The 26676-nt window shown below is 49.6% G+C and overlaps 1 protein-coding gene across 1 annotated transcript; it reads left to right on the top strand.

Moving 5' to 3' along the window:
- Positions 1 to 10700: 10700 nt before the first annotated feature.
- On the top strand, positions 10701 to 26664 carry DELE1 (DAP3 binding cell death enhancer 1). Its single transcript, XM_033073461.2, has 12 exons — positions 10701 to 10733; positions 10818 to 11056; positions 11135 to 11243; positions 11318 to 11438; positions 11698 to 11841; positions 17631 to 17686; positions 19192 to 19285; positions 20002 to 20144; positions 21082 to 21240; positions 22073 to 22165; positions 25284 to 25440; positions 26271 to 26664. Exons 1-12 carry the CDS (start codon positions 10701 to 10703, stop codon positions 26519 to 26521), a joined length of 1599 nt encoding a protein of 532 aa, XP_032929352.1. The 3' UTR covers positions 26522 to 26664.
- The last annotated feature ends 12 nt before the right edge of the window (positions 26665 to 26676 follow it).

Genomic DNA, 26676 nt, shown 5'->3' with positions numbered 1-26676 from the left:
ATAAACCCTTATATATAGGGGTGCTTATATAAAAGAAATCATGCAAGTCACAGACCTCGTTAGCTCTGTGTACCCTTCCACCACTGCTAAATTGAGTTGATATGTCAGGGAGTAGAAACCCAAAAGATTCCTGATTTATCATCTTAATTCTTTACATCTCCCCTCCAGATTTCACAGCTCTGTCATTCTCTCCTCCATCCCCATTACCTTCTTTGTAACATATTGGCCTTCTCACTTTTACTGAATAATTCCTGGTCTATTATATCTATAATTATACTAATAATTAAGCATGCCTTTTCATCAGCTAGCAGCTAATTACTTCTGTTCCTACCCAGCTTGCTCAGAAAACAGTCAATTCATCTGTATCCCCATCACTCTGGCTGTTGCTAAGCGCTCAGTGCCACTCAGCAGTGCCACTGTCACCGTGTGGGGTGGCTCAAGATGCTCTGCAGCCCCCCAAGTGCTGCTGCCTCTCACCCTCACAGGGGTTTCACACCTCAGAGAAGGTTACACTCCTCCCTGCTGAGCCCAAGCAGCTCTGGAGCTGGCCATGAGCAGCTCCTGCTTTCTGCAAGGAAAAGCAGAAATGGAATCGCAGAGACGAAAATAATTGGATTCCAAATCATCCTGTACCAGCTTGGGGGTCAGAGCACACCCAAAGTTGTGTTAGATGGGAATTGGAGTCATGAGGGCTGAACCCTTGATTATTTGGATTTCTGGGAAGCTTTTGGCACAGGCAGAGGGATGGAGCACTTCTATGAGGAAAGGTTGGGAGAGCTGGGATTGCTCACCTGGACAGGAGAAGCTTTGGGGTGAGCTCAGTGTGGCCTGAAGGAACTGCAGGAAAGATGGAGAGAGGTGATTTACAGGGGATGGAGGGACAGGACACAGGGAATGGCAGGGCTGGATGGGATTTTGGGCAGAAATTGTTCCCTGGCAGGGTGGGCAGGGCTGGCACAGGGTGCCCAGAGCAGCTGTGGCTGCCCTTGGATGTCCAAGATTGGACATTGGGGTTGGAGCAATGGGACAGTGGGAGGTGTCCCTGCCATGGCAAGGGAAAATGGGGTGAGTTTTAAGCTCCTTTCAACCCAAACCAGTCTGGGATTCCAAGGTTCTGTGATTCCCTGGTGTGATGTGACAGCTGTAATTGTCATTATCCAATTGTCACTGTGCCTCTGTTGCTTCCACCAACACCCTGCCCCAAATCCCTCCTGCCACTTAGTACCAAACCTCAATGACCTGCTGATCAATCAGCTCAGACTGGTTTTATTTCCCCAATTTTCTGTCATGTGGTCCATCACAGGCTGCAGACAGAAGTGGATGTTCCAGGGCAGGAATTTCCACCATCACCAGCTTTGGCTTTGCTTCCTTGCCTGCTCCTCAGGTAATGAAATCAGGAAAATTGCCATTAGTGAAATGTTAATGGCTGGGGTTTCCAGCCTTCCCAGACACTGGGTTAGGCTAAACCCTTAATCCTTTTATCTGACTCATGACTGCACCCTCTGAAATGAAGCATTGCTAGCAAATGAAATGGTTGTGCCCCATTCCAGCGAATGGAAAATTGGAAAATGAGGGAATTTGTTACAGAAAACACTCAGAGTGGCAGCCAGAAAGGTAAAATGTTTTCAGATGGCAGGTAGACTATTTTAGGATTTTATATTGGAGGCTCAAAGCAAATGCATATAACCTGTCAAAAAAAAAAGACTTGAGAGGAAAACAAAAAGCTTGCATCATAAAACAGCAGGATCAGGGAGGCTCTTGGAAGTTAAAAGGTATCCTGCAAAAAGCTGAAGTTGTGTCTGAAAAAGGAAATCTGAAAAGAACATAAATTCTGGCAGACTAAATGTAAAAGCACAATAAGATAGAAGGAAGAAAGAGTTTAGAAGCAGTTTGCTAAAGAAATAGAAAAGGATGTTATAAATCCTCCTTGAACACATCAAGAGCCAGGATCTTGCAAGAGCCACGCAGGTGTGGAGGGAGCACTCAGAAAACACGACGCAGTCACAAAAATCCCAAATTCTTGGGGTTTTTTCCAAACCTCTGTTCACCTGGAGAATGCTGCAAACTCTACAACTTGTTTGTAAGGCCCCCACAGAAGGCTTGTCTTAATTGAGGGGTGTTAAGTGGAGATTAGGAAGCAGATAAAAGGAATAACAACGTTTCACTGGGCGCCGGATGGAATTCACACGAGGTTTTTAGAGAATATTAAATATGAATCATCACTCAGCTAATACCCTGAGTATGTAACCTTTTGCTGAGAATTGCTGTGATTATCAAAGGACTGGAAGGTAACTAATAAGAAATCAGGTTTTTAAAATGAATTCAAGAAGCCTCAGACCACTAAGCCCAAGGTCCAGATGGGTCACGTTGGCTGAAGCCCCAGCAAAGAACAGAATTAGTGAATACATGAATAAAAGTAACATGTTAAGGAAAAGTAAACATGACTTTTGTAAAAGGAATCCAAGCCTTCTAAATCTGCTGGAATTCTTTGAAAGAGTCAAAAGCATGTAAATAGCAGAGCTCCAGCTGAGAATTTTTCCCTGCATTTCCAACTCACCCCAAGCTTCCAGAAACCTCATGCATAGAAGGTCTCATCAAAGGCTTTTAAATAAACTAAAACAGCCAGGGACTACAGGTAAGGACCTCCCAGAGTTACAATTTAGCATTGGAGAAAGGAGATTATCCTAAAGGATGAGTTTTCACAGTGGAAGATGATCAGCACTGGAGTCCCACAGGGATTTTGGTCCACAGTGTTCAAGGTGCTCAGAAATGATTTGAAAAGTTGGGGGGAAAGCGAAGAAGTTTTCTGATAGAAACTAAATTAATTAGGATAATATTTACTGCAAAAAGAGTTGAAGGTGCCACGACATTGAGCAAGCCTCATGGCAAAGTGGAAGATAAATTTCAGCCCTGACAACTCTAATCTGCTTATCCACAAAAAGCAACGTTTTACACGCAGAGCAGTGGGCTCTGAGCTAGTTTGCACAATTTAGGAAATGCACCTCAACACTGGAACAGCTTGTTCTATGAATATATGACCCTGCTGCTCAAGAGCAGGCAAAAAAAAATTAAAAAAAATACAAATTCCAAAGTTTTGAATTCTTAGGAGAGAAAAGTGCAAAACCCTTGTTTCAGATTCACGGCGGCTCCGCTCCTCCAAGAGCATCTCTGGTACCCTCACCTGAGACAAAAAGAATCTGTTAACAGCCAGAAGAAAAGCGACATGGCAGGATGACAAACATGGGGAGTACAAAAGTGCTTTCATGTGAGGAGCAGAGTTAGCATGAATGAGAGGAGGAGAGGGAAGGGATGGCTTGGCATTTGTCACAGGCCAGGTGCCAGCGAGGGGAGACGGACACGAACACGAGCTCTGCCGTGTGCCTCTTTGTTCAGCTGCTGCAGCCTTCATCTCCTGTCACACAACACCTCCCAGGGTTTTGGGAGCACGGTGACAGCTCCCTTTCCTAAATAATCTTGGTGTGCTCTCAGGGAGAGGGAGGGGGAAGGAGGAATGAAAGGTTTGCAGCACTTTCTGTGCCCAGCACCTCGAAATCGCCGCTCATTACAGCTCTCCGCTTCCTTTCCCAATTCCAGAATTAAAATAAATTAAATAAATAACATAATAACCCCACCACCACACATACACACACACACAGACTTAGGCTGTGCTTAACATCTGGCTATGGTGACCCAGCTGTTTCTTGCCAGCCCCTTCAGGGATGTGTTTTCACACAGCTCCTCTCACCTTTTCACACTTCTCTCATTTCCCAGCTCCTCTGAGCGCTGTGGGTTCAGGCTGTTAACTCAGCTCTGCCTTTCAGTCACTTGTGCACTGACTTGTACCAGTCAGTCCCAAACCTGGTAACAGCCTCAAACTCCTGGTGAGCCATTAACACCCCCCCAGCAATCATTTGAATCGCCACCGGGTGTCTGGAATTCTGGAGCTGCACGCACACTTCCTTCTCCCCACCATATTATTGTCCCATTGTGCATTTTGGAGTTTAGCTCTCATTAAAAGTAATAGAGGGAAATAGTCTGTGGCAAAGTGAATGTGTTTGTTTTCACAGTTCACCTCCTGCTCCTCTGCACTCAGCGACAAGACCACAGCTGCTGCCATGGTTTACTTACCTGAGGAGTGCAATATTTAGCTGGAGGGACACTGGAGTTTTCTGTTTGTTAGTTATCAGGTCAACAGCTCTCACCTTATCACTTCAGTTTCCATTCCGTTGATAAAACCTGTCAGCCTTCCTTGAGTGCTTCCAGGCCCTCAGAAGAAATCACATTAAATTGGTACAACCAAGTAAATCTGGAAGGGAAGTGCTCCTGCCTAACCAAAGGGAAGGGGGGAGGGCTTGGATTTCTTTCCCTCTTCCTCCTTGCACAGTTCCAGTGTCCGAGTGCTCGGAGCTGTGTTGAAATCCTCCCTGAGGATTCAGCAGTTCAAGTCAGATCAGGTCTTTGACTGTGGCCCAGAGGAGATGTCTGCGGAGCGAAACTGATATGTTTAAGTGCAAGAGACAATAATCATTTCTTCAAGTAGAAACTAAAAATACCCACAAGAAAGTGGAACTCATAATGGAGATTTTAAAGATCTGTGACACACCAGAGCCTGCACAGGGGTTTTAATGAGAGGGAGGCCGATTTAATTGGTCAGGGCCAGCAGTGCCTGGCTGGGTGAAGGGCTCTGAGGTCTCACTGAGTGCCCGCAGCGTCCCTGGACCAGCCGGTGTCACAGCACGGCCGCGTCACAGCCCTGACAGCCAGCATCACCCACATCACAGGCCCAGGCACCAGGACAAGGCACTCCAAAGGAGGAGAAGCACTCAGAAGGAGGAGAAGGCACTCCAAAGGAGGCAGGAGCTGACAGAGGAACATTCCCAAAGGTAATGGCAGGACTGACGATCTCCACGTGCTGCTTGCTTCATCACAGCTCCGGGCACACAGCTAGAGAGCCCAGTGAGTTTTAAAGCCTGGTAAGCCTGGCTTAACAAGGACTTGCTGAGCACCTCAGTCTGGATTCACAGCAAAGCCTGCTGGAGTGTTTGTGGAAGGCCAGAAATAACCTGCGTGGACCACTCAATTACAGACAATCAGCAGGCAGAGCTCCCCGGCCTCGTGGCACGGCTCATCAATCAGCTTTGCTGTCACCGTGTCTCTTCTCATAGCAGTCACCAGAAGGCTCTGAGCTCCCTCCCAATCCATGTGACATTTACTGTCAGGGGCTGTCAACACCAAGAGATTCTCCCAGGGCCTCTGAGTTCATCACAAAGCAACAAGATCTATCCCCAAAGCTTCTCCCAGTTCCAGCTCTGGATTACAGTGACTGACTGAGGGGCTTTGCAGCTCTCAGGGAAGCAGCAGCACCAGCTACAGCCCAAATATCTTTGTTTTCTTCTTCTCTTTTCTTGTGGTACAACTGCTCTAAGAGAGGTCTCAGGCGTGTGATTAATTAGCCTTCCTCAAAAATATCCCTTATAAACTTATTAAGAGAAAGTTGAGATTGTTTACTTGGAAATTTCGTCTTCCCATCTTTAGCATTGATCCTGCCTCCACTCTGTTTAACAACACAGTGACCTAGTGGAAAAAATGTATAAAACTTAATAAATTGCAGTTGGCAGTATTGACAGAGTGTGTATATGCACATTTGGGTTTGTATGAACGCATTATAAGAAATCTAATAAAGTAAAACAAACACATTTGCTTTGTCTGTGAGCTGTGAAACGAGATATCCCCTGTAATTACACTGTTTGAAGAATATCTGGTCAAAGGGGGGTGCTGAGATTTTTGGCCATAAATTTCTGGGTTTAGATTAAAAAAACAACAACTATTATCTATCAAAGCTTGCATGGTCCACTAAGTTACTTCGCTCAGGATGCAGAAAAATAAAAATGCAGATGAAACCTGAAGTTAGCAGGAGGCCACTACAAGACAAGAGGAACCAGCTCCAGAGAATAAAGTTCCAGTGCCAAATGTGCCTCAAAAAAATAATCAAAACCTTGGAAATACATTCAATTTTTTTCTGTACTTTGAGGGGGGATGAGCATTAATGAGTGTCCAAACCAGTGACTGAAAGAGTGATTTCAACTACAAAGGCTTTTAAAAGAACTCACAATGTGTATAACCTTCTAGAACTTCCATGTCTATTTTTAGTTTGCTTTCCACAACCAGCCTGCTTCCCTCTTCCAACCAAAATAAATATATTTCTTAAGGAGCACGGTATTTATTTCCCTCAGGAGCAAAGTATTTATTTTCCGAGCATTATCATGATAACAAGCAGAATTTTCTCAGCCCCTTCTCGTGTGCTCTGTGTGCTGCTAACCCACTGCTGACCAGCAGCTGAGCCCAGCAATCCAGGCTGCCTTCCATCCAATTTCCAGCTCATTTACCCCATGGTAAATGCCCCAGTGTGGCACAGCCCAGTAAACACCACCCACTGCTCTCCCCTTGTGCTCTGAGCCAGTCTCATCACAGAGAAAATCAGGTTCTTTTGGCATAATTGTCCTTAAATCCATGCTGGCTGTTCCCAATCTTGCTTAAAACAGTGAGAAAGCTTCCCCAACACCTTCCAGAGAGTCAGCTTAAATCAAATGGTTTAGAACTGTCCAATCCTTCTTCTTATAAAATCCCAGAGTGGTTTGGGTTGGGAGGGACCTCAAAGCTCACCCAGTGAGTCATGGCAGGGACACTTCTCACTGTCCCAGGCTGCTCTGTCCAACCTGGCCATGGACATTTCCAGGGATCCAGGGGCAGCCCCAGCTTCTCCAGGGCCTCACCCCCCTCCCACGGAGGAATTCTTGACTGAGTGTGTGCTGTTTGCCTTCTCCCAGTCAGCAGAATCCTCTCCTGATTGCTGTGACCCTGCAGTGACATTGGCCACTTCCCCCACCGCCCCTGGGTGCACAGAGCAAAATCCCAGCAGCAGCAGGCAGGGAACTGCAGCCAGACTCTGCACCTGCAGCCACCCCTGGGGCTGGTCACCTCCTCCTCATGTCCTTCCCACTGTGCCTTCAGGCTGCAAGGACACAAACTGGCTGAGCTGGCCAAGCCCAGCAGCAGAACCTCAGGTGGAACAGCCTGAACATTCTCCTGCCTCTCTCTCTTCAACATTTCCTCCTTCAGCCACGTTCCTGCACAGCAGCCCCCAGCTCTGAGCTTTGCCAGCTCAGCTTTGTCTTGCTCAGGCTCCTTCACAAAATGCCAGGGGCCACAGTGGTCACCTGGTGCCACCTCCCTGCTCCATCCCAGAGCTCAGGGCACAGGAATATTTGGAATGTCCCCAGGGGGGGACACTCCACAGCCTCTCTGCACTCCCTGCTCAGGGCTGGGCACTGCCCAGGGCACAAGTTCTGCCTCCTGTGCAGGGGCAATTCCTGGGATCAGCCCCTGCCCCTTCCTCTGGTGCCACTGCTGGGACCTGGAGCAGAGCCTGGGACTGCTCTGAGCCTCCCTGTGCACAGGGACAGACAGACAGGGACACACAGAGACAGACAGACAGACAGGGACACACAGGGACAGACAGAGACAAACAGGGACACCCAGGGACACGCAGGGACACCCAGGGCTGAGCCCCTCAGCTGGGGCTCCTCTCCAGGCTGAGCAGCCCCAGCTCCCTCAGCCCTTCCTGGGCACTGAGATGCTCCAGCCCTTGCTCAGCTCCAGCAGCTCCTGTCCCTGCTGTGCTGAGGATCCAGAGCTGGGCACAGCACCCAGAGGTGTCCCCAGGGCTGGGCACAGCACCCAGAGATGTCCCCAGGGCTGGGCACAGGGACAGGATCCCTCCCTGACCTGCTGGAAAAGCACCCCAGGATCCCTCTGGCCTCCTTGGCCACTTGGTCCTGCCCTGCAGAGCTGCTTCCTTCACCATCCATCCGTCCTTGATTTTCCTTCTCCAATGTCACAGACACAACCACACAACTGTAGCTCCTGTTGAATCCTCACAACAGGAATCCAAACAGACCAGCTCTGCTCCTGCCTTGCCAAACACAGAAAAGACAGAGAGCATCCCTCACCACCTGGCTGGGGACTTGAAAGCAAACCAGGACCAAAGCATTAAAAATTCAGTGATCAGCTGAGAAGACCGTGGATGAACCAACACCAACAAATGCAGGTTCAGTTTTTGGAGCATTAATTAGTGGTATCAACCTGATGAGCGAGAAAATTAAGGCAAGATTACAGAGTGGAGATGCTGATATTTCTATTTTGCATGTAATTTTCATCCCCAAACAAACTGTAGTAGCTTAGCAAACACCAGTCTACTAACATGAGACAATTACAGACACATTTAGTGAAACAGGCAACTAAATGACTTTGTAATTACACTATTAAACCAGATCTGGGGTGAAAAGGATAAAGGATTTGTGTCCCATATGATACTACAAAAACAAAACAAAACAAAAAAACAAAAACTAAACAAAACAAAACACAAAAAAAAATTAAAAGCTGTGGAACACCAAGAGAAATTTGGTGGTTTAAAGCAAGTGTTTAGGCTGATGAAGGAGAGCCATTATGGATCTTCCACAGCTGGAATTAAACCTGCAGCCATTCGAGCATAAAGCACAGCTAATACTGAACAAGAATTCTGAGCTCATAACAGGAATTACCAGCACAGAAAACACCACATTCCAGAAAGAGACAACTGCTGGAATGACCAAGAATTTCTGAGCCTATGGAACAAAGAAATAAATGAGAGTGTTCAGCTGGAATGAGCAGGGCAATATTCCTACTCCTGGTGGAAAACCAGGGTGAGGAGGACATGAAGCTGATTTTTCCTCAGGCTGGCATGGCATGGGCTCTGCTGGGTGCAGCTCTGGCTAAGGAAAGTGCACTTTATTCAGTTTATAATGCAATAACAGCAATCCTTCAGCACTCCCCACTATTAAGGTGTGGATGATATATAGTATTCCTGTATTTTGTCACCCCCAGGGCTCAGAGAGCACTCACAGACAGCCCAAAGCTGCAGGAACAAGCTGGGTATGACAAGCCTGGGCTGTGTTTTCCATGTTTTCCAAGGAGTTGTCCCCCATCCCAAACATCAGCAGATCCCCAGGGACTCTCCCTTTATCCCAAAACAGATTCTTTCCCCTTGTGCAAGAGTCTGATCCAGACAGAGTCGAGGTATTTGATTTATTTACAGTTCCCACTTTAGCAAACAAAGGCATCAGTGTTCACTGGCTACATGTCACTTAGCTCTCCTATTAATTAGTATTCTATCTTCTGTTGGTTAATGAGTCTCTCGCTTCTCATGCTAATTAGTCCCACGCTCAGCCATTCTCTTCTTTTGGGTCAGTGGTTTCTTGGGCCATGGGTCAGTGCTTGTGACCTGCCCCTGCTGGAATTATCTTCTACCCACTCTGAGCTGATTTCAGCCCCGTTGCTGAGTTGGCTTTAACAGTTTCTTCCTTATCTTGTGGTCTATAAATTCTGCCTTGTGCCCACCATCAGTGGCACATCCTTCTTGCCAAGCTTGCTCAACCTCCCTGGGGTGTGAGGTCACTGAAAATTGTCCAGCCCTTGATACCTTGGCTCTTAGCTTTTCAATTTTTCAGAATCTCTGCTGCTTAGTGTGCAACTCTGAAACTTCACATTAGGTGTTAGTGAGTTCTCTTCATAGGGTAGTGACAAAACAATTCCTTTCTAGCTGGAGAATCAAGGACAAAAATCAGAAACAACTCTGAGGGAAAGGGGGCAAAGCCAGGGGCTGAGACTTCATAGCCTGGGGCTGTGCTTGGAGAATTGACCCCAATGTGGAGATGAACCCAAACTTCTAAAAGTGTAAAACTCGTGCCCAGGATCCATCTGGGATTTGATTTGGGTGCAGCCCAAAGGCTCTTGCAGTGCCCAAGGTGGATCCTTTCAATAAATCCCGATTTTATTCCTTTTGCTCTGGCTGCTCTCTGCTCCAGCTCAGCCTTTCCAGACAACACCCTAAACCTCAGCAATTCAGTAATTTGTCCTTCTACCACTCGGACATCACTTACAGCTTGTAAGATGCTATTTGTTCCAGGGATTAAATCTCCCTTCTTGTTGACATGGCTTGAAAACATACAAAGAACAAGCACCAAAGAACATCCTTCCTTAATTTTTATTTATTCCACATTCTGCAACAAAGAGGCAGCACGCTGATTCATAACTCCCTTCTCATTCCCTTTACACTCTGGACAAATTATTAACTATGAAATGTCAGCATCATTAGCAAGGTGACTCCACCAACAAGCCTTCCGAACACCTGGACATGGCGTAGAGCTTGTGAGCCGCAGTTTCACGGATAAAACCACCCTTCTTGATTAGGTTGCAAAGTAGATAGAGATCCAACACCCTTTATTCAGAAATATTTTATATATTCCACATTTTGCGGCCCGCTGTGCGGCCGTGCCCTCAGCGGCGGCCGTGCCCCCACGGGAGTCTCTCCATGGCGGCGGGGCCGCTCTGTGCCCGCTCCACAAAGCTCCATCCCCGCTCCACAAAGCTCCAGCCCCGCTCCACAAAACTCCATCCCCGCTCCATCCCCGCTCCACAAAGCTCCAGCCCCGCTCCACACCGCCCTTTCCTCGCTCCATGGCGGAGTTACCGCTCCGCCCGCCCTCCCTTCAGCCTCCCTTCATCCCCCCTTCATCCCCGCTGTGCCCCGTGTGCCCGCTGTGCCCTCAGCCCCGGCCGTGCCCTCACGGTTCCTCCCGCGCGGGCGGCGCTGTGCGCGCTCCATGGCGGCGGGGCCGCTCTTTCCCCTCTCTATGGTGCTGCCGCCGCTCTATCCCCGCTCCACACCGCTCTTTCCCCGTTCCGTGGCGGTGTTACCGCTCCGCCCGCCCTCCCTTTAGCCTCCCTTCATCCCCGCTGTCCGCGGTGTGCCCGCTGTGCCCTCAGCGCCGGCCGTGCCCCACACCGTGCCCGGCCGCTCTGTCCTTCTCCGTGCCCGTCTCTATGCCCCGCGCGTGGCCGGCGGGGCGGGCGGGATGTGGCGGCTGCTGCTGTTGGGCCGGGGCCGCTGCGCGCCCACCCCCGCCCGCCCCGCCTGTGCCCCGGGGCTGGGTGGAGGCCGCGGGCACAGCCCCGAGCGGTGAGTGCGGCTCGGGTGAGGGCGGCTCGGGTGTTCCCCGTGAGGCGCGGCCTCACGGTTGTGCGGTTGTTGTTGCAGGGAGCCCGCGTGTCAGGATGGCCCGGAGCGAGGAGGAGGAGGAGCAGGACGGCGGCAGGCGCTGCCCGGCCTGGTGCCCCGCTACTCCGTGCGGGAGGCGGTCACCTGGGTGAGGAGCAGCGCCGGGGGCGCTCGGGGCCGGGGGGAGCGGGGCATTCCCCTCACGGTGTCCGCTCTCCGCAGGGCGCTGTGGGCGCTCTGCTGCTGCAGCTGCTCCGGCAGATCGCCTGGCTCCGCTCGCTGCCGGACTCCCGGACACAGCCACGGCTTCCCTGGCGTTCCTCGCTGCCCCCCAGGCCCGCAGGTCAGCGCTGTGGCCCGGGGAGGGCCGGGTGGGCTTCATGGGTGTTCTGAGGCTGGGAGAGGCTGGCAGGGGCTCTGGGCCCTGGGAGAGTGTCAGGACAGTCTCTGCTGTTTAACGGGTCGGTGCAATCCCGCTCCGTGTGCCTGTAAACCTTTGTGTTCCGCACGAACTTTCCCCCGCTTGTCCGTGCGGTCAGAGGACACCGGGAACGCGCTGCTGTCGCCTGGAGCAGACACACTCTTTGTGCTCTGTGTTACAGCGGTGGCTGAAGCCTCATCCAGCTGTCCTGGCGAGCAGCTGGGCTCGCAGATCCTGCAGGAAGCAAGTGCAGAGGCTGTAGCAGAGCATTCCTCCTCAGGCATCCCCTCAGGGCGGGGAGAGAGCCAGCCCTGGGCAGAAGCAGGTATGTGCCATGTGCTGCGGGGCAGGATCCTCGTGGCACAAGGAGCTGGGAGCTCCTCCAAGGCAAGCTCGGAGCCAAGGAGTGTGTGTAGCCATTTATTGACACCTGGGGAGGCAGGTGAGAGTGGAAAGGCAGGATTTCAGAGAGATGAATCATTGTCCAAAGACAGGAGGGAAAAACCTCTTGGAGGCAGAGACAAGGCTGGGCTGTAGCACAGGTGACAACAGCTTTGCCAAGGCTGCTCTGCCTTAGCAGAGTGATTGCAGCACCCAGTCCTGTTCTTTTACTGTGGACAGATGTTTGCAGCCAGAAGGATTCAGGAGGATGCTGCAGCACTGATCTGGTGTACATGGTCTGAAGCTGAAGGAATTATTCCCTTCCTGCAAGATGAGGATGCATTTCTGAGCTCTTCTGCCATTAGATAAGACAGTGGAAGGAGGTATCAAAGACATTATTAAAATGAGTTTTATAAAAATAGAAAGATAGACTCCAACAAAATTGAAGTCTCACCCAGGAAAGCTTGTCCTACATAGGGAATTGAAAGTCACACCAAGGAAGATCAGATGAGGCCCACAGCTCAGGAGATACAGAAGCACTGACAGTGGCCTCAGGGAAGTTGTTGGGAGCAGGAGCCTGCTAGAACAGATGGCAAGGAGACAACATTCAGTAGTGGTGTACAAGAGCACATCAGGAAACCAGCCCCAGATGTTGGCTAAATCACAGGATCACAGACTGGTTTGGGTTGGAAGAGAATTTAAAGCTCTTATTGTTGCCTGCCATGGCAGGGACACCTTCCACTATCCCAAGTGTTCCAGGCCCTGTCCAGCCTGCCCTTGGACACTTCCAGGGATCCCTTCCAGCCACAGCTTCTCTGTGCCAGGGCCTGGAAAGAATATAAATAATGAAGGTGCTGCAGCAAAGGTCAGAGCTGCTCCCCATTTTTTGCTTCCTTTCAGAATTTTGGCTTCCTTCTGTGCTGATTTCAGCTACTGCCCATCACTGCTTATCAAACCTTCTCCTGCCAGGGGTTACCATTGCCATCAGTTGGCAAATGGAGCATTTTGTTTCCATGTCTCCTAATTAACTCCAGGAAAACAGCCAGGTTAATTTACCTAAACTGCCAATTAGACTGTTTAACCCATCTGCTTTAGCCTGGAGTGTGTTAAGAAGCACTTCAGCACTGGCAGGTGACTGGACACAGACCTCTGGGAGGAGTGGTGGGAAGAAGGGGAGACAGCAATGCCTGCAGTTGGCACAGCTGAACGTCCTGGAGTGAATGTGTGTCTGACAAACAGCTCCTGCTGAGAGTCAACAGGAAGAGCTTTTGGGCAAACTGATAAATTGAACAGTGACAAGTCACTAAGGCCACGTGGTCTTTGTTCAGCTGCTCCTCAGAAGCTGGGAGATCACTGAGCCTCCAAGGATCATCTGTAATCCCATGCTCAAACCTGCTCTGTGGCCAGGGGAGTGAGCACTGACAGATTGCACAGCTTGGCTTTTAGAAAGGGGTGGGTGGGTGTTGGTTTGAGGCACAGAACTGCAAAAAAAGGTGATTCTGGATTGATAAAACTGTGCTGCAGGATAGAGTGTCAGAGGCTGGGATGAGTGGGCTTCAAAGGTTTTGGAAGGATTTAGGAAGCCATTTCTCAGGCCAGCTTGCTCCCTTGCAGAGACTTGAGAGAGTTGTAAATCTATTAAGACTTCTTTGGAGAAGTCAACGGGCATGTGGAGCAAGATAATCCAGCTTTTAGCTTTCCCAAAATCATCCAGACAGGACCTGAACCAAAGCTATCTAAAGAATTAAAGCTGATGTGAGGGGTTACTCATGGGCTGGTAACTCCTTAAAGCACAAGGAGGCTTTCACAGTGGAGAGCCATTACTGTAGGATTCCCCTGTCCTTTGTTAAACCTGTCCTGCTCAGCACAGTTAACAGTGATTTGGAAAAAAGAGGTGACAAACGAGGCAGCAGAAGCAGCAAATGGCACAAAATTCTTCAGGACAGTGAAATCTGAAAGTCAGAGGTAAAGATTGCAGGAGAAGCAAAGCCAGGGTAATCCCCAGGTGGGTTAAAGGAGTGTGCACAGGGGAGTGTGGCTGTAAATACACAGCAGAGTGAGGAGTGTCAAATTCATAATTGTCTTGCAGAGGGAACATTTAAAGTCACTGTGGATGTGCTTTTGATAAGGTTAAGTCAGTGCTCAGCAGCAGTGAGGCCAATTAAATGTTAATTATGGGGAAGGAAGGAGCTGAGGACAAGGCAGTGCTGTAGGTTCATGTGAGTCTGGGATGCAGCCACGTCTTGAACACTGATGGAGAAGACAGTGTCTGAAAAACAGGGACAGAAATGCAGAGAAAAGATGACAGGGAGACAATTACATCCAAACACAGACTGACTCTTCAGCTTCCAAAAAAAAAAAAAGTAGCAGAGAATGTGCTGGTGCTCTGTCAAACTAAAAGTGTTGAGAAAAATAAAATAGGGACAGTCTTTTTCATAATCCTGGTATCAAGAGGCAGCACAGAAGGGTCAGGTAGCAAGTTTGGAAAAAAGCAAAAGGCATTTTGTGTTTGGCCAGTGCCCAGGGAAATTGTGGCACTCGCTGCTGCGGGCCAGAAGTACAAATGGGTTCCAAGAAGTGATTAGGTAAAATTACACTTTGAAATGAGACTTAATTGGTCCAGCCAAGCCTCCTGCTCAGATCACAGAACAGCTGATTGCTGGAAAGTTCTGCCAGGGAGAGCGTGACTTTATAATCCCTGCTCCTCACCCTTCCTGCCCAAGCATCCCCAGCTGTCACTTGTCACAGATAATGTATGTCAGAAATAATTTGATTTTGCTCCATGCATAAGTCCTCGGGTTACATTCCACATTATGTTGTGCATCCATTTTGTGGGAATTTATGGAGAAAAGTCAGGGAGGAAGAGATTTGGTAATCTACACTGAAGAACCTGAAAAAAATGCAGGGTTTTGTCATGTGAGAAGTCCTGGGAATGTTTCTGTGGCAAGTAAAGCTTGATCATCCCTTTCTTTCACTACATTTTGCTTTCTACAGAAAAACCTGCCTGAGGTACAGGATTTTTTTTCCCCCTGGTGTTTAGCTACTGAAGGAGGGTGAGGCTGGCAAAATGAGGATGCAGCAGGAAGCTGGGGAGAGCAGAAGGAAGGGAAGGACAGACAGCAGGCAGATGATGCAGGGGAATCTGGTAGCAGAGCCTTGCCATGAGAGCAGAGCTCAGCAGGGTGTACCTCCCCTGCTCCAGTTTGCTGCTGCCAGCAGTACCAGGGGATCTTCTGGGGACAATTCCATGTCCTTCCCCTTTGTCTGGATGTTCCAGTTCATTCCCACACTTGCTGGTGCTGGTCTCCCTGCACAGTGACAAAGATCTGTGGGGTGAATCTCAACCTCTCAGCTCTCTCCAATTTTATTGGAGCACAGTAGGATCAAAATCTTCATTTAAAAAGAAAAAAAAAACTTCAGGAAATTAACTTAAAACTTGCTTTAAATAGCATTCTGGATATTGCTGCAGCAAGTCCTCAGCTCTGTGTTCACATCTTATTTTTTCCATGCAATTCCTGCCTCTCTCAGAGGCTTTTTGGTGGAGGTTGAAGGCACAGAGTGAGCAAGCAGGTGATTACAGCCAGTCTCAGTGTTCCAGCAGCTGAATGATGCCCTGGGGAGTTGTATTTTACCCCTGGCAGAACTGTAAAATTCGTTATTTCAATTCTGAGATTACAGACATTGCAAAAGTGTGTTTTCATTTCAAAGCACAATGAAACCAATTGGAAACAGTGAAATTTTCCACGAGGCACAAGCGCTGGATTTTGGCCAGCTCTTGTTGTGACTTCGTTCTCCTGGATGTTTTGGGATGAGCAATCTAGGCTGTCTAGGAGAAGATTATTAATTCCTCATTTGGAGCTAGCTGTGAGCAACACTTGATTAGTCCAGGATGAAGAGTGAAGAGAGACAAAAATATTTATTAACTGCTGAAGATGTGAGCGTTGGGCACCCAGAGTGCTGAAAGCTGCAAGACTGCCTGGAAAAAAAAAATAAAAGTGCAGTCATGTTGCATCCTAGCTTGGGTTTGAAACAGTAGAAATAAAGTTGCACAGAAAATTCCACCCTGATGTGTGGAGATGTGAGTGAGGAGGGGTTTCCCATGGTAGAGGGGCACAAGGTGCTTTGCAGGCTGAGAGAATTCAGAATTAGTGGCTGTTTATTTTTCATGGTTCAGTGGTTTGTCCAAATTACAGCATTTTCACAGTAAACCAGGAGCCTCTGATTGAGGAGTAGACAAAATGTACAGTTGCTTGAAAGTGTGGATGTACTAATGCTGTTTAAACAAGCAGTGGGAGAATTCTGAATACAGACCATTTTTTGCCATGGGATCTGCAGTTGTTTGTGTGGCAAAAACTCAAATTACATCACGAGGGAGATACATGATAGAGCCTTACAGTGAGAAATATCAGATAATTTGATGCCTGCTCTGCAAAGAAACAGAAAGCACAGCTAATAAATTCACAGATTACACTACTTTTGGTGGAATGCTGCACAGGAATCATGTTTGCCACAGTGATCTTGCTTGTTGGGTGAGTGGGGCCTGTCCAGATAACACACATTTGAATACAGCCAGAGGGGAAATGTTTGGGAATAATGAGGCTGTGGCTCAGTGCAAGGAGCACTCCTGCCTGCTGCACACCTCATTGCTGCTGCTCATGGAGCCAAACAGTGCCAGGGATCGAGGAATCAGGCCCTAAAAGGACATTTTTTTACTTGTGTTGGCTCTCACACAGTGACAGGGAGGGCACAGCTCTGGCTCCAGCACCTGGAGATCAATATCCAGTGGACTCCAGCTGCTTTATCCAGCAGGTTAAAAATCCTTGGCCTCAGGCTGTTCTCTTTGTGGAGCTCATTGTCCTCTCACAGTAAATGCCACTGGAAGCACTGCCAGCACAATCCTGCTCTGAGCAAGGTGGCTTGGCTCAGGCTGGAGATGCTCTGTCAGATCATTCTGATTGAAACTGGTCTCAAAGTGGCTGTCCCAGTGTCCCTGAGAGGGCTGCTCATGCCCTGGCAGAAGCAGAACTGTACCCTGCAAAGAAATGGCCTGGAGAAGGAGCTGGGCAGGCAGCAGCTCAGCTCAGCTCAGGGCTGGCTGGGAGTTCTGATCCAGGTATGAGGGGGCAATGTCACCCCTCCTGTGACACTGCTGGGAGGGGCTGCACCTCAGTAACCCTGTTGGAAATTCAGGAATAGCAGCAAAATGTCATAAAATTAACCAAGGCTGGCAGGAAAGCGCTGCAGTTGAAAGACATGAATGGTTCAGTCCTTTTAGAGTCACAGACAGGAATCAAGAGGGGCTGATTAGTCATGTCAGGACTTTCAAAAGGAGGAATTGGCTTTTTAGTAAAGAAGAAAAAACCTAGAAGAGCCAGTGCCTGGGAGCAGAAACCCAGAGTAGAAGTACTTTAATTTGAAATGAAGCACAGAGGTTTAAAGCAGTGATTACAAGTTACTGGAACATTTAGGAGAAGCAGGAGATCCTCTGCTTCTGGTGTCTCCAGCACAGCACCAGGGGCCTTTGTGGAGGAGCTGCAGCCACACAGGGCTGCATTCAGAGCTTGCTTTTGCTCCAAAGGTCAGATTGGTTGGGATTCCTCCTGCTCCTGATGTCCCTGACTGAATGGGAGATCAGACCTTGAGGAAAGAGCTGTGGAGAAGAGAGGATGAGAAGAGGTAAAGATGCAGCACTGCTAAACTTTGCTCTCTTTTTTTTGATTTTTTTTAATGCAGGGGAGTTCCAAATCCCTGTGAGCTCCAGGGTGGGGCCAGTTCTCCACAGTGCAAAGGTAAGGTTTCATTTTCCACCCCCTCTGTCTGCAGGAACATATCCCAGAGCTACCCCAAGCACAGCCTGAGCAACCCTCACTCACAAGGAAAAAAAAAAGGGAGATGGGATATACTGAGCTCTGCTTTAGCCACAAAATTCCAGGATTTCCAAACGTCCTTCCCCATCCTTTGAGGTTTCTGTAACAGCACTGCTAGCAGGGAAGCACTGAAAGAAAATGGTGACAAACACCAAACCAAGCAACCAGACACAAAAAAAATAAATTCAGCAGCACCAGTGTGTTATGTGGATTTGCATTTTGATGCAATCTTGCACTAGGTGATTACATGCTGTTGCTATTTTGGTGTTTACCAGACAACCCATGACTGGGGAAGGTGGTGTCACTCCAAATGCTGCAAATCAGGGCTGGCTCTTGTCTAGTAAAGAGGGAAGCACTTGGGGCTTGAAGAGAGTGCATCAGCTCGAGAGTCACAAGGCCATAAATTATATTATTGTTCTTGTTGTGATTAAACCTACCAATTTTTTGCAATTCACATCTTAGATGCAGATAATTCCCTTTTTAAAAAAATTGCTCGGCTGAGCAATCGCTCAAGGGCACTGCGAGCAGAGAGGAGGTAAACTCAGTTTTAGCAGAGTGAGGTAAATTCAGTTTTTAGCAGAGTGACTTCCTGCAAAAGGCACCAAGGAGGAATTTGCTTGGTCTGCTGAGGGGCTGAGTGTGGATCTTCCCATCCTGGGAGGTGCAGGGCTGGAGGAAGAGCCTGGAGCTGGAGAAGCCCAAGGGGCATTTCCCCATTCCCTGAGCCCCCTCCCATAGCCCAGCAGAGAAGGATTTGGCTGTGCCCTGCAGGGTTTCAGCAGCACTGGGCAGTGCTCAGTCCAGCTGAGGGGGGTTCAGCTAGAATTGGGTGAAGCAGTGCAAAGGGGTGAGGATGTTTTGGCAGGGACTCTGCTCTGTGGGGTAATGTTAATTTTGGAGGGGGGAGTTATCTTAGAATCGTGGAAGGATCCACAAGGATCATGAATCCAGCTCCCAGACCTGCACAGACACCCCAACAATCCCTGGCAGCAGTGTCCAAATGCTGCTCCTGAAGCTCTGGCAGCCTTGGGGAGCCTGTTCAGTGCCCCAGCACCATCTGGAGGAAGAAACTTCTCCCTAAATCCATCCTGAGCCTGCTGGCCCAGCTCCAGCCATTCCCTGGGTGCTGCCCCTGGGGAGGAGCTGCAGCCTGCTGTGAGCAGGATCAGCTATTTGCTGAGTTCTGCAAGGCCTGCTGATGCCTGAGAGGCTGCACCAAGCTCCCTGGCCAGAGGGCAGGGCAGCAGTGTCCGTCCTGTGAGGTGGCTGTTAGGACAGGGAGGTTTTTGTGTGGACACATGACCTCACCCTCCTGATGACTGAACTACCACACAAACAGCTCTCACTGCTTGCTTTCCAAGCAAGAATCTCCTCTAGGCTTGGTTTGATTTAGCTGTCTTTAATAGCTTTTTTCTCTGACTCCTCAGGGTGACCCAGCTCAGCGAGGGCATTTAGAGGAAGCCGCTTTCCAATTGCAGCAGATTTTCCGGATTGATATTTCCATTGCCTTGAATATCCTTGGTAATGTGGAGTTGGTTTTGTTTTGCCCTTAAACCACAGGTTTCTCATTCTGGAGGACCTCCAAATGGTTGCAGGTCTTGTGAAAAGGCAGGGATGGCAAATACCCAAGCTGAAGCCTCCTTTCAGCAATTTTAACTGTGATTGGAGAGATTTATTGCCCTTTGTCCCATAGTGCCACCTGATTTATCTCAGCATATTTCAATCCAGGCTTGCTTGAAGCCTGCACCGTTGTCCTGACATCTGTAGTTGGAAATTAAGCCATCTCTGTCTTTTTTGCAACACAAGATGTCATATCCTGGTATCCTTCTTTTATTGTCTGAGCTCACAGTTTTCCTGGCAAGCTGAAAAAGCAATTGCAGGATTGCAACTCTAAGAAAAGCAGAAGGAAGATGCAATGAGCTAAGAAAAGTCCCTGCCCTATATACACCACTAGTTGCAGCACTGAAAAGCAAGTTGTTTTTGTGTGAGCCATACGTTGTGTTAGCCTGTGATCCCTCTCTGCCACGAGCCCAGAAAAATCCCTAAAATGCAGTGTTGCCATTTTTCTTACAGAAACTGTGGAGTGAGGGTTGGTGAGCCAGCTGGAAGTGGCCCAGAGCACTTGGTGTGAGCCAAGGAAGGCCCAGTGGCTGTGGGGGAGGTTGCTGCATTGGAGGCTGGGTTGTGGCTGGGTACTTTTCCTTGTTTTCCATGGTTTGAGGCTGTGTTTTCCTCAGGCATCCAGAGCATGAGGGCGGGGCACTGCCGGGTGGCCTTCACCTGCTTCAAGCTGGCAGCAGATCGAGGCTACAGCAAAGCCCAGTTCAACGTGGGGCTGTGCTATGAGCATGGCAGGGGCACAGAAAAGGACTTGGAAAAGGTACTCAGGGCCTGGGGGTGGGGTGTGGGCAGCACACAGCAGCAGAGGGATCTGTGCTGGGTGCCTGGAGCCTCCTTCCTTTTCCATGGCTGGCAAAGTCATGGCATATCCTGAGCTGGAGGGAAGCCACAGGGATCATGGATCCAGCTCCTGGCCCTGCACAGACAGCCCAACAATCCCACCCTGCATTCCTGGGGGTGTTGTCCAAACCCTCCTGGAGCTCTGGCAGCCTCGGGGCTGTGCCCATTCCCTGGGGGCTCTGAAGAGTCAATAGAAAATGCTGGAAATAATAAAAATTGCAGCTTTGCAGAGCTGCTTTCAGTGTCAGCAGTCCCCTCAGAGAGGTGCTCTGAGATCCCTTTCCCTCAGCTTCTGAGCTTCTCCAGGTGCACAGGCTGTGCTACCAGCACCCAGCGGGGTTCCAAGGAGAAACTTGTCATGTTGCTGTATTTAAGACACCACTGCACATCCCAGGGCTGCTCACATCTCCAGTTTGGCTCCTGCAACTGCAGCCTGCCACCTAGTGCAAGCTGGCCAGCAGCTGCTGCACCTGGGAAGAGCTGCAAGGGCAGCTTGGTTTGAGTCATGGCTGGCCCAGTGCCACCCCCTTCAGCTTGGGGACTTTGAGTGGAGCAAGGCAGGGATGGTTCCAGAGCTCTGGGGTGGTCACAGAGCACTGACCCAGCTGATCTCCAGCAGGCAGGGATGGTTCCAGAGCTCTGGGGTAGTCACAGTTCACTGTCCCAGCTGATCTCCAGCAGGCAGCGATGGTTCCAGAGCTCTGGGGTAGTGGCATTCCACTGTCACCTAACCCAGTAGTGGTGTGGGAGGGCTCTGGAGAGAAATGCAGCTTGTGATGGGTGTAGACAGAGAGGTTAAGGGCTAAGAGAGCCATACCATGTTGAGGCTATGCATGACCTGGGTTTCTCTCTCTCAGGCAGGTTTTTATTACTGCCAGGCAGCCAGCAGCCGTCACCCCATGGCCCAGTACCGCTACGGCAGGTTCCTGCTGCAGCACGGCCCTGGCAGCCCCTGGGACAGGCAGCACAAGGCTCTGGCACTCCTGGAGCAAGCAGCAGGGGCTGGCATCACAGAGGTTGGTGTCCACAGGTCACAGAGCTCTGACTGAAGGGTTGGAGCCACATCCCAGCAAGCAGCATCTGTGGCACTGGGAGGAAAAACCTTCTAATGTATTTGTCCCTGCTCACAGCAGAGGGATTGGAACTAGAGGAGCTTTAAGGTCCCTTCTGACCCAAAGCATTCTCTGATTCTCTGTTGATATTCCTGGCAGTGTCTGGGAGCCAGCCCTGCCTGCAGACAGGGCCACTGTGCCACATGTTGCTTGTCTGTTGTTAATGGAGCTCCTACATGAAACGTTTGGCTCGGGAGAGCTGTGAAAACACAGCTCAATTTTCATCTCCTCTCAATTCCAAGAGTACAGGTCGCTGTGCTGGAGGAACTTGCAGTGCTTGAAGCAAGAACAGATCTTCATTTTGTATCTGTGACTTGCTGAGATGACTCATCTGTGCAGATCTGTGTCTCCTCTCCTCCTTTCCCTCTGCAGGAGATGCATTTAGGCACGTGCCCTCTCATCCTGGGAATGCCAGGCTGGCAGTGCCTGTGCCTCCTGGAGCTCAGGGGGTACATCTGCTGGATCTTGGGGACAGGACAATGGTGGGAGCCACTCCCTGGCTGTGACTCCCACAGCCAGTTTGAAATGATTCTCTGGCTCTCAAATGTGATTTCTTTGTGTTTACTGTGTCATGCTGCTCTTTCTTAGGGCAGCCCTGCCTCTCCCAAGAGCCTTTGCCCAGGCAGGGTCCTCACCACATTGCCACAGTAACCCCAGCATTTGAACAGCTTGAAAAATCAGTTAAAAATGAATAATTCATATCCTGGCTGATCGGGACTGTGTGGTTTTGTTGCAGGCACAGGCTTTTCTTGGGGTGTTCTACATGAGGGGGCTGCAGCCCCAGGAGAAGAGGGGTCTGAAGTACCTGCTGCAGGCAGCAAACAGTGGGGTGAGTAATCCTGCCAGGATGGTCCTCAGCTTGGGATCTGCAGCTGCAGGATTTCAGGGTTTCCTGGAAATGGGAATGAGTGTCAGGATTTCACTGCCCAGGGTGAAGGGACAGAGTGGAGCCTCTTGGAGAGGAGCTAGAGCCTGGGCACAGACCCTACAGAGACAGCCCTGTTGGGCTGGAGCAGTTCCTACAGCACCGGGGCCTGTATCCAGCTTCCAGGATTGTGCAGCTTTCCCTTTATGGAGCATCTACACCCTCTTCAGTCAAAAGCTTTCACTACTGCATCACTTGGAGAACTTCATTGTGTTTATCTCAGATCTGTTCTTCAGAATTGGCACATTGTTTCTCTCCTTTTACAGAGAGGATGGAAAGACTATTTCTGGATTTGTTTTTTAATTCAGGCACCTTAAACTCTTGAAGCTCCATTCAGCCTTCCCCCATTTTTGCTGTTTCTTTTCACAGGGTAAGATCCCCAAGAATCTTCTTTTCCCAAGTGGCCCAAGCTTCTCTTTCTTGAAGGGCAGTGCCACAGTGTGGGCACAGCACTGTCCTGGACCCCCACCAGCCTTTAGAGGAGCAGGAGTGTGGATCCCCTGTCTTGCAGCCAGGCTTCTGCATCCCACAGTTCTGTTTCTTCCCATTGTCCCCTTGTTTTCAGCTGCATTGTAATGGCCAGGGTTTGTTGGTTTTTTTCTGAAGAACTTGTTCATTTTAACTTCAGTTCCCACAGCTTTTGTGCAATGGAAAATAATGAATAGCTGTTGCCTGTTCTGCTGGCTAATAGTTGTGGTTGTGGTGCCCTTTAGTGTGTCCTTTCTGAGTCATTTCTTTTGCAGGCTGCAGAGTGCTGGTTTAGTTTGTGTCTCCGTGTAGTTAAGCTGTTCTACTTTGCTTGTCAGTCTCCTGTCTATTTTTCTAATTCTCCTTTGACCACTTTAAGATGCTCAGACTAAAAGTGGACTCAGGATGGAGGAATGCTGTGGATCTCACATAATGAGCTCCTCTGCTTTGTTCTGCATTGCCTTCCAATAATTCCTGGCCCTGCTTGCCCTTTGCCTGGCACTGAGCAGTGATGAGATGGTCTCAGGGAGCTGGCACAGTGTGAAACCCACATTTCTACTTTGCATTTGGCAATGCTGTTTCCTTTTTGTGTTGCCCACTCCTTAGTTGTGTGAGATTTTCTTTAATTAATTCTTTATAGGAAGTTTTGAATGGCATAACATCATTGTAAACTTTCCCTCTTGGGTTTTCACCCTCTTTCCAGCATGGAGACACTCCCAGTCTGGTGGGACAAGGCCTGACTTACCACAGCAGCTCAGATATCACAATGCACAGTATTTAGTCCTAAATCTGCTGAAGATCTCTCCTAAGCTTCATCCCTGGTTTCTTATTTCCAGCCTGGAGTCAGAGGTTTATGCTGAACAGCATCACACTGAGTTATCCCATTAAACAATGATTGGCATTTACTGGTAATGCCCTAACAGCCCCAAATCTGGCAGCTCCTCAGCTGCACCCCTGGCATGTTTTGGTCAGAGTTCTCAGACCCCAAGCATCTCTGCTGCTCAGTGGGTGCTGTGGATGCCCCAGAGCCTTGAGGCTGATCTGGGCTCCCTGCATGTCCCCATTTTCCTGGGAGAAGAGCTCCATGGGCAGGTTCATTTCCCATTAACCTGGAGCTGAAATTAATGTTTAATTGGCTGAAGGAACTGGATATAGATGAAGCAAGGACAGCACCATTCAGTACAAATCCAGAAAAAGGAAAACAGCACAAAAAGTCATGGATTCAGCATTTCTCTGGTTCTGTCTGCTAGAGCTGAGCTGGGAGCTCTGACAAGTGTTTTTCTAACACCAGAACCCTGTTCTGCTTTGTTTCCCACTTTTTATCCTCCTGATTTCCTACATACAGCCACAGAATATAAACCCCCAGTAAAGTGTTCTGATTTCCAAGGGTGTCCCAGTCCCTTCTGCCCTGCTCCTTTGGGGATCTCCCCTGGCTGCAGTCCTGGCTCTGAGGGGTTCATCCTGCAGAGATGGTGCTGCAGCTCTCCTCATTGAACCCTATCTCTTGTCACAGCTGAAGTGCCAATCCTTCAACGTGTTTATCTCATCTCCAAAGGAGTTTATTGCTGTTATAAACCGAGACTTGCAACATTTTGCAAAGCACCCACTCACTGAGTTCTTCACTTGCCTCTACCAGCATCCCAGACAGCAACACTTGCAATATGTTCTTTTCTCGTGGCTTTATTAAAACTTGCCTATTACTTGGGGTTTTTTTTCTTTTTTCCTTTTTTTTTAAAGCCTTGTTTAGATCATGTTTCTGGCAGTCACAGTGCTCAGGTTGTGCTGCTGGCTTTGTTGCTGGAAAGGTCTGTGTGACCATCCATGAGTCTGTGCAGTCTTTTTTATGTCTTCAGGAGTGTTATCTTGCTTTCCTGCTCTCTGAGACCCTCTGCCTCCCATTGGATCTCAAAGATAAAGTGCACAGCTGACACATAAACATTCATGGGTTTGGATTTGGCTTCACTGCAGTGCCAACCTTTGCTTTCTAGTTCATTCCCAGCAGTTACATATGTCTGAGTGGTTCAGGTGCTTTTTCTCTAGTTCATGTTTGCTTCATTTACTTCATCTCTGCTGCCTGAGATTTCTTCTGGACTAGAATGGGGCTGAGCAGGAGGGTGCTGCACTCTTGTGTTAAAGGAGAATTTCCCAGCCCTTGGCAGGAAGTGCCTCTGTGCCATTTGTGATGTTTTTCCAAGACTTGGGCTTGAACTCTCTTGGGGCAGTCTCAGGGCGTGCTCGGAGTTTGGGTGGGATCAGGATGTGGTGCTGCCCAGGACACCTCAGCCCTGACCTCTGAGACAACTGGGATGCTCTGCAGGGCCAGCTGCTCCTTTGTTCTCTGCCACAACCCTGGGTGTTGAAGGGAAATCAGTGAATTTAATTTTAATTGGAAAGGGATAGGAAGGAGCAGGGCTGGAGATTCTGCTTCTCTCCAGGGGACTAAACTGCTGAAGAGACCGAGGGATGGAGCAGTAAACTTAACAAAGTGACCAAATACAGAGCAGTGAGCTCTGAAGCAGGTGCTAAAGTCTCTCTGTTTGCTCTCCTGTGCCAGGATGCCCAGAGCAGGTTCCATGTGGGTGTTTGCTACGAGCAGGGCCTGGGGGTGCAGCAGAGCCTGGCAGAAGCGCTCAGGCACTACCGGCAGTCGGCAGCAGCTGGCAACAGGCAGGCCCAGGACAGACTGCAGGCCTGGGAGCAGGAGCTGCAAGGTACCAGGCCCAGCAGGGCACCAGGGGCTGGGGGGGGTTGCATGGGGAGGTGATTTGGGGAAAATGGGGCTTGGATTGTCACAGGAGGGGTGGCACAGGGCCACAGAGCAAAGGAGTTCTGTGTGCTGGAGGGAAGGCGTCACTTCTCAGCTCTTTCCAGCTGTTCCCATAGTGTGATGTGTCACAGAATCACTTGGGACATGATCATGACATCACATCAACTGTGTACTGGGGGACACCAGGCCAGCATCACCAGCTGGGCCAGCAGGGATTTTCCTGCTTTGCTCTGCCTCACCTCCAGAACTGCAGGCAGTTCTGGGCACCACAGTATAAAAAAGACATTAAACCTTTAGAGAGTGTCCAAAAAAGGCCATGAGGATGGGGAAGGGTCTGGAGGGGAAGCCTTGTGAGGAGCAGCTGAGGACACTCGGTTTGGCCAGCTAGAGGAGACTGAGTGCAGAGCTCACTGTGGTTTTCAGCATCTTAAGGGGCAGCACAGCTCCAGCATCTGCTCCCTGTGACCAGGGACAAGACCTGAGGGAATGGCTGGAGCTGTGTCAGGGCAGGTTCAGGCTGGATTCCAGGAAAAGGATTTTCACCCAGAGCGTGGTTGAGCAGTGGAACAAGCTCCCCAGTGGAGCAGTGGGTGCAGCACCAAACTGTCTGAGTTCAGGAAGCATTTAGACAAAGGTCTCAGGTGGGATTGTTGGGGTGTCTGTGCAGGGACAGGAGTTGGACCCTTCCAGCTCAGGGTGTTCTGTGATTCTGTGGTTGTATGATCATGTCCAGCCTTTGCCTGTCACTAATCCCTTGTTTGTCTGTACTTTCAGATGTGCACACAAAGCATCTATTCCCTTCAGGATTAAGAACCTCCTCCTCCAGCCCCAATTTCTGGACGATTGAGCCTGTGTGTGCCCAGAGCAGGCAGGCAGGACAGTGTGGCCTCAGCCTGCCCCAGTCCTGGAGCACAGGCAAGCTGCACCTGATGCTGCTCAGCAGTGCAGGGTGGAGCCATGCCCTGGGAGCCAGGACAGTGCCTCTGGAGCTGCAGGGCTGGGAGCCCCAGCAGTTCTGGCAGTAGAGCAGGCACTAAGTGACACAAGCAGGCAGGAGGGCAAGGAACCAGGCTGGCAGGCAATGGAAGGACAAAGCTCTCTCTTCATGCAACAGGAGGTATTTTTAAATACCTGGGGCTTGAGAATAAACCTTGTGATATCTCCTACATCACCAAGTCCT

Source organism: Catharus ustulatus, chromosome 15 (genome assembly GCF_009819885.2).
Source record: "Catharus ustulatus isolate bCatUst1 chromosome 15, bCatUst1.pri.v2, whole genome shotgun sequence".
In the NCBI taxonomy this organism is placed as follows: domain Eukaryota; kingdom Metazoa; phylum Chordata; class Aves; order Passeriformes; family Turdidae; genus Catharus; species Catharus ustulatus.
This window is presented reverse-complemented; position numbering and strand designations above follow the sequence as displayed.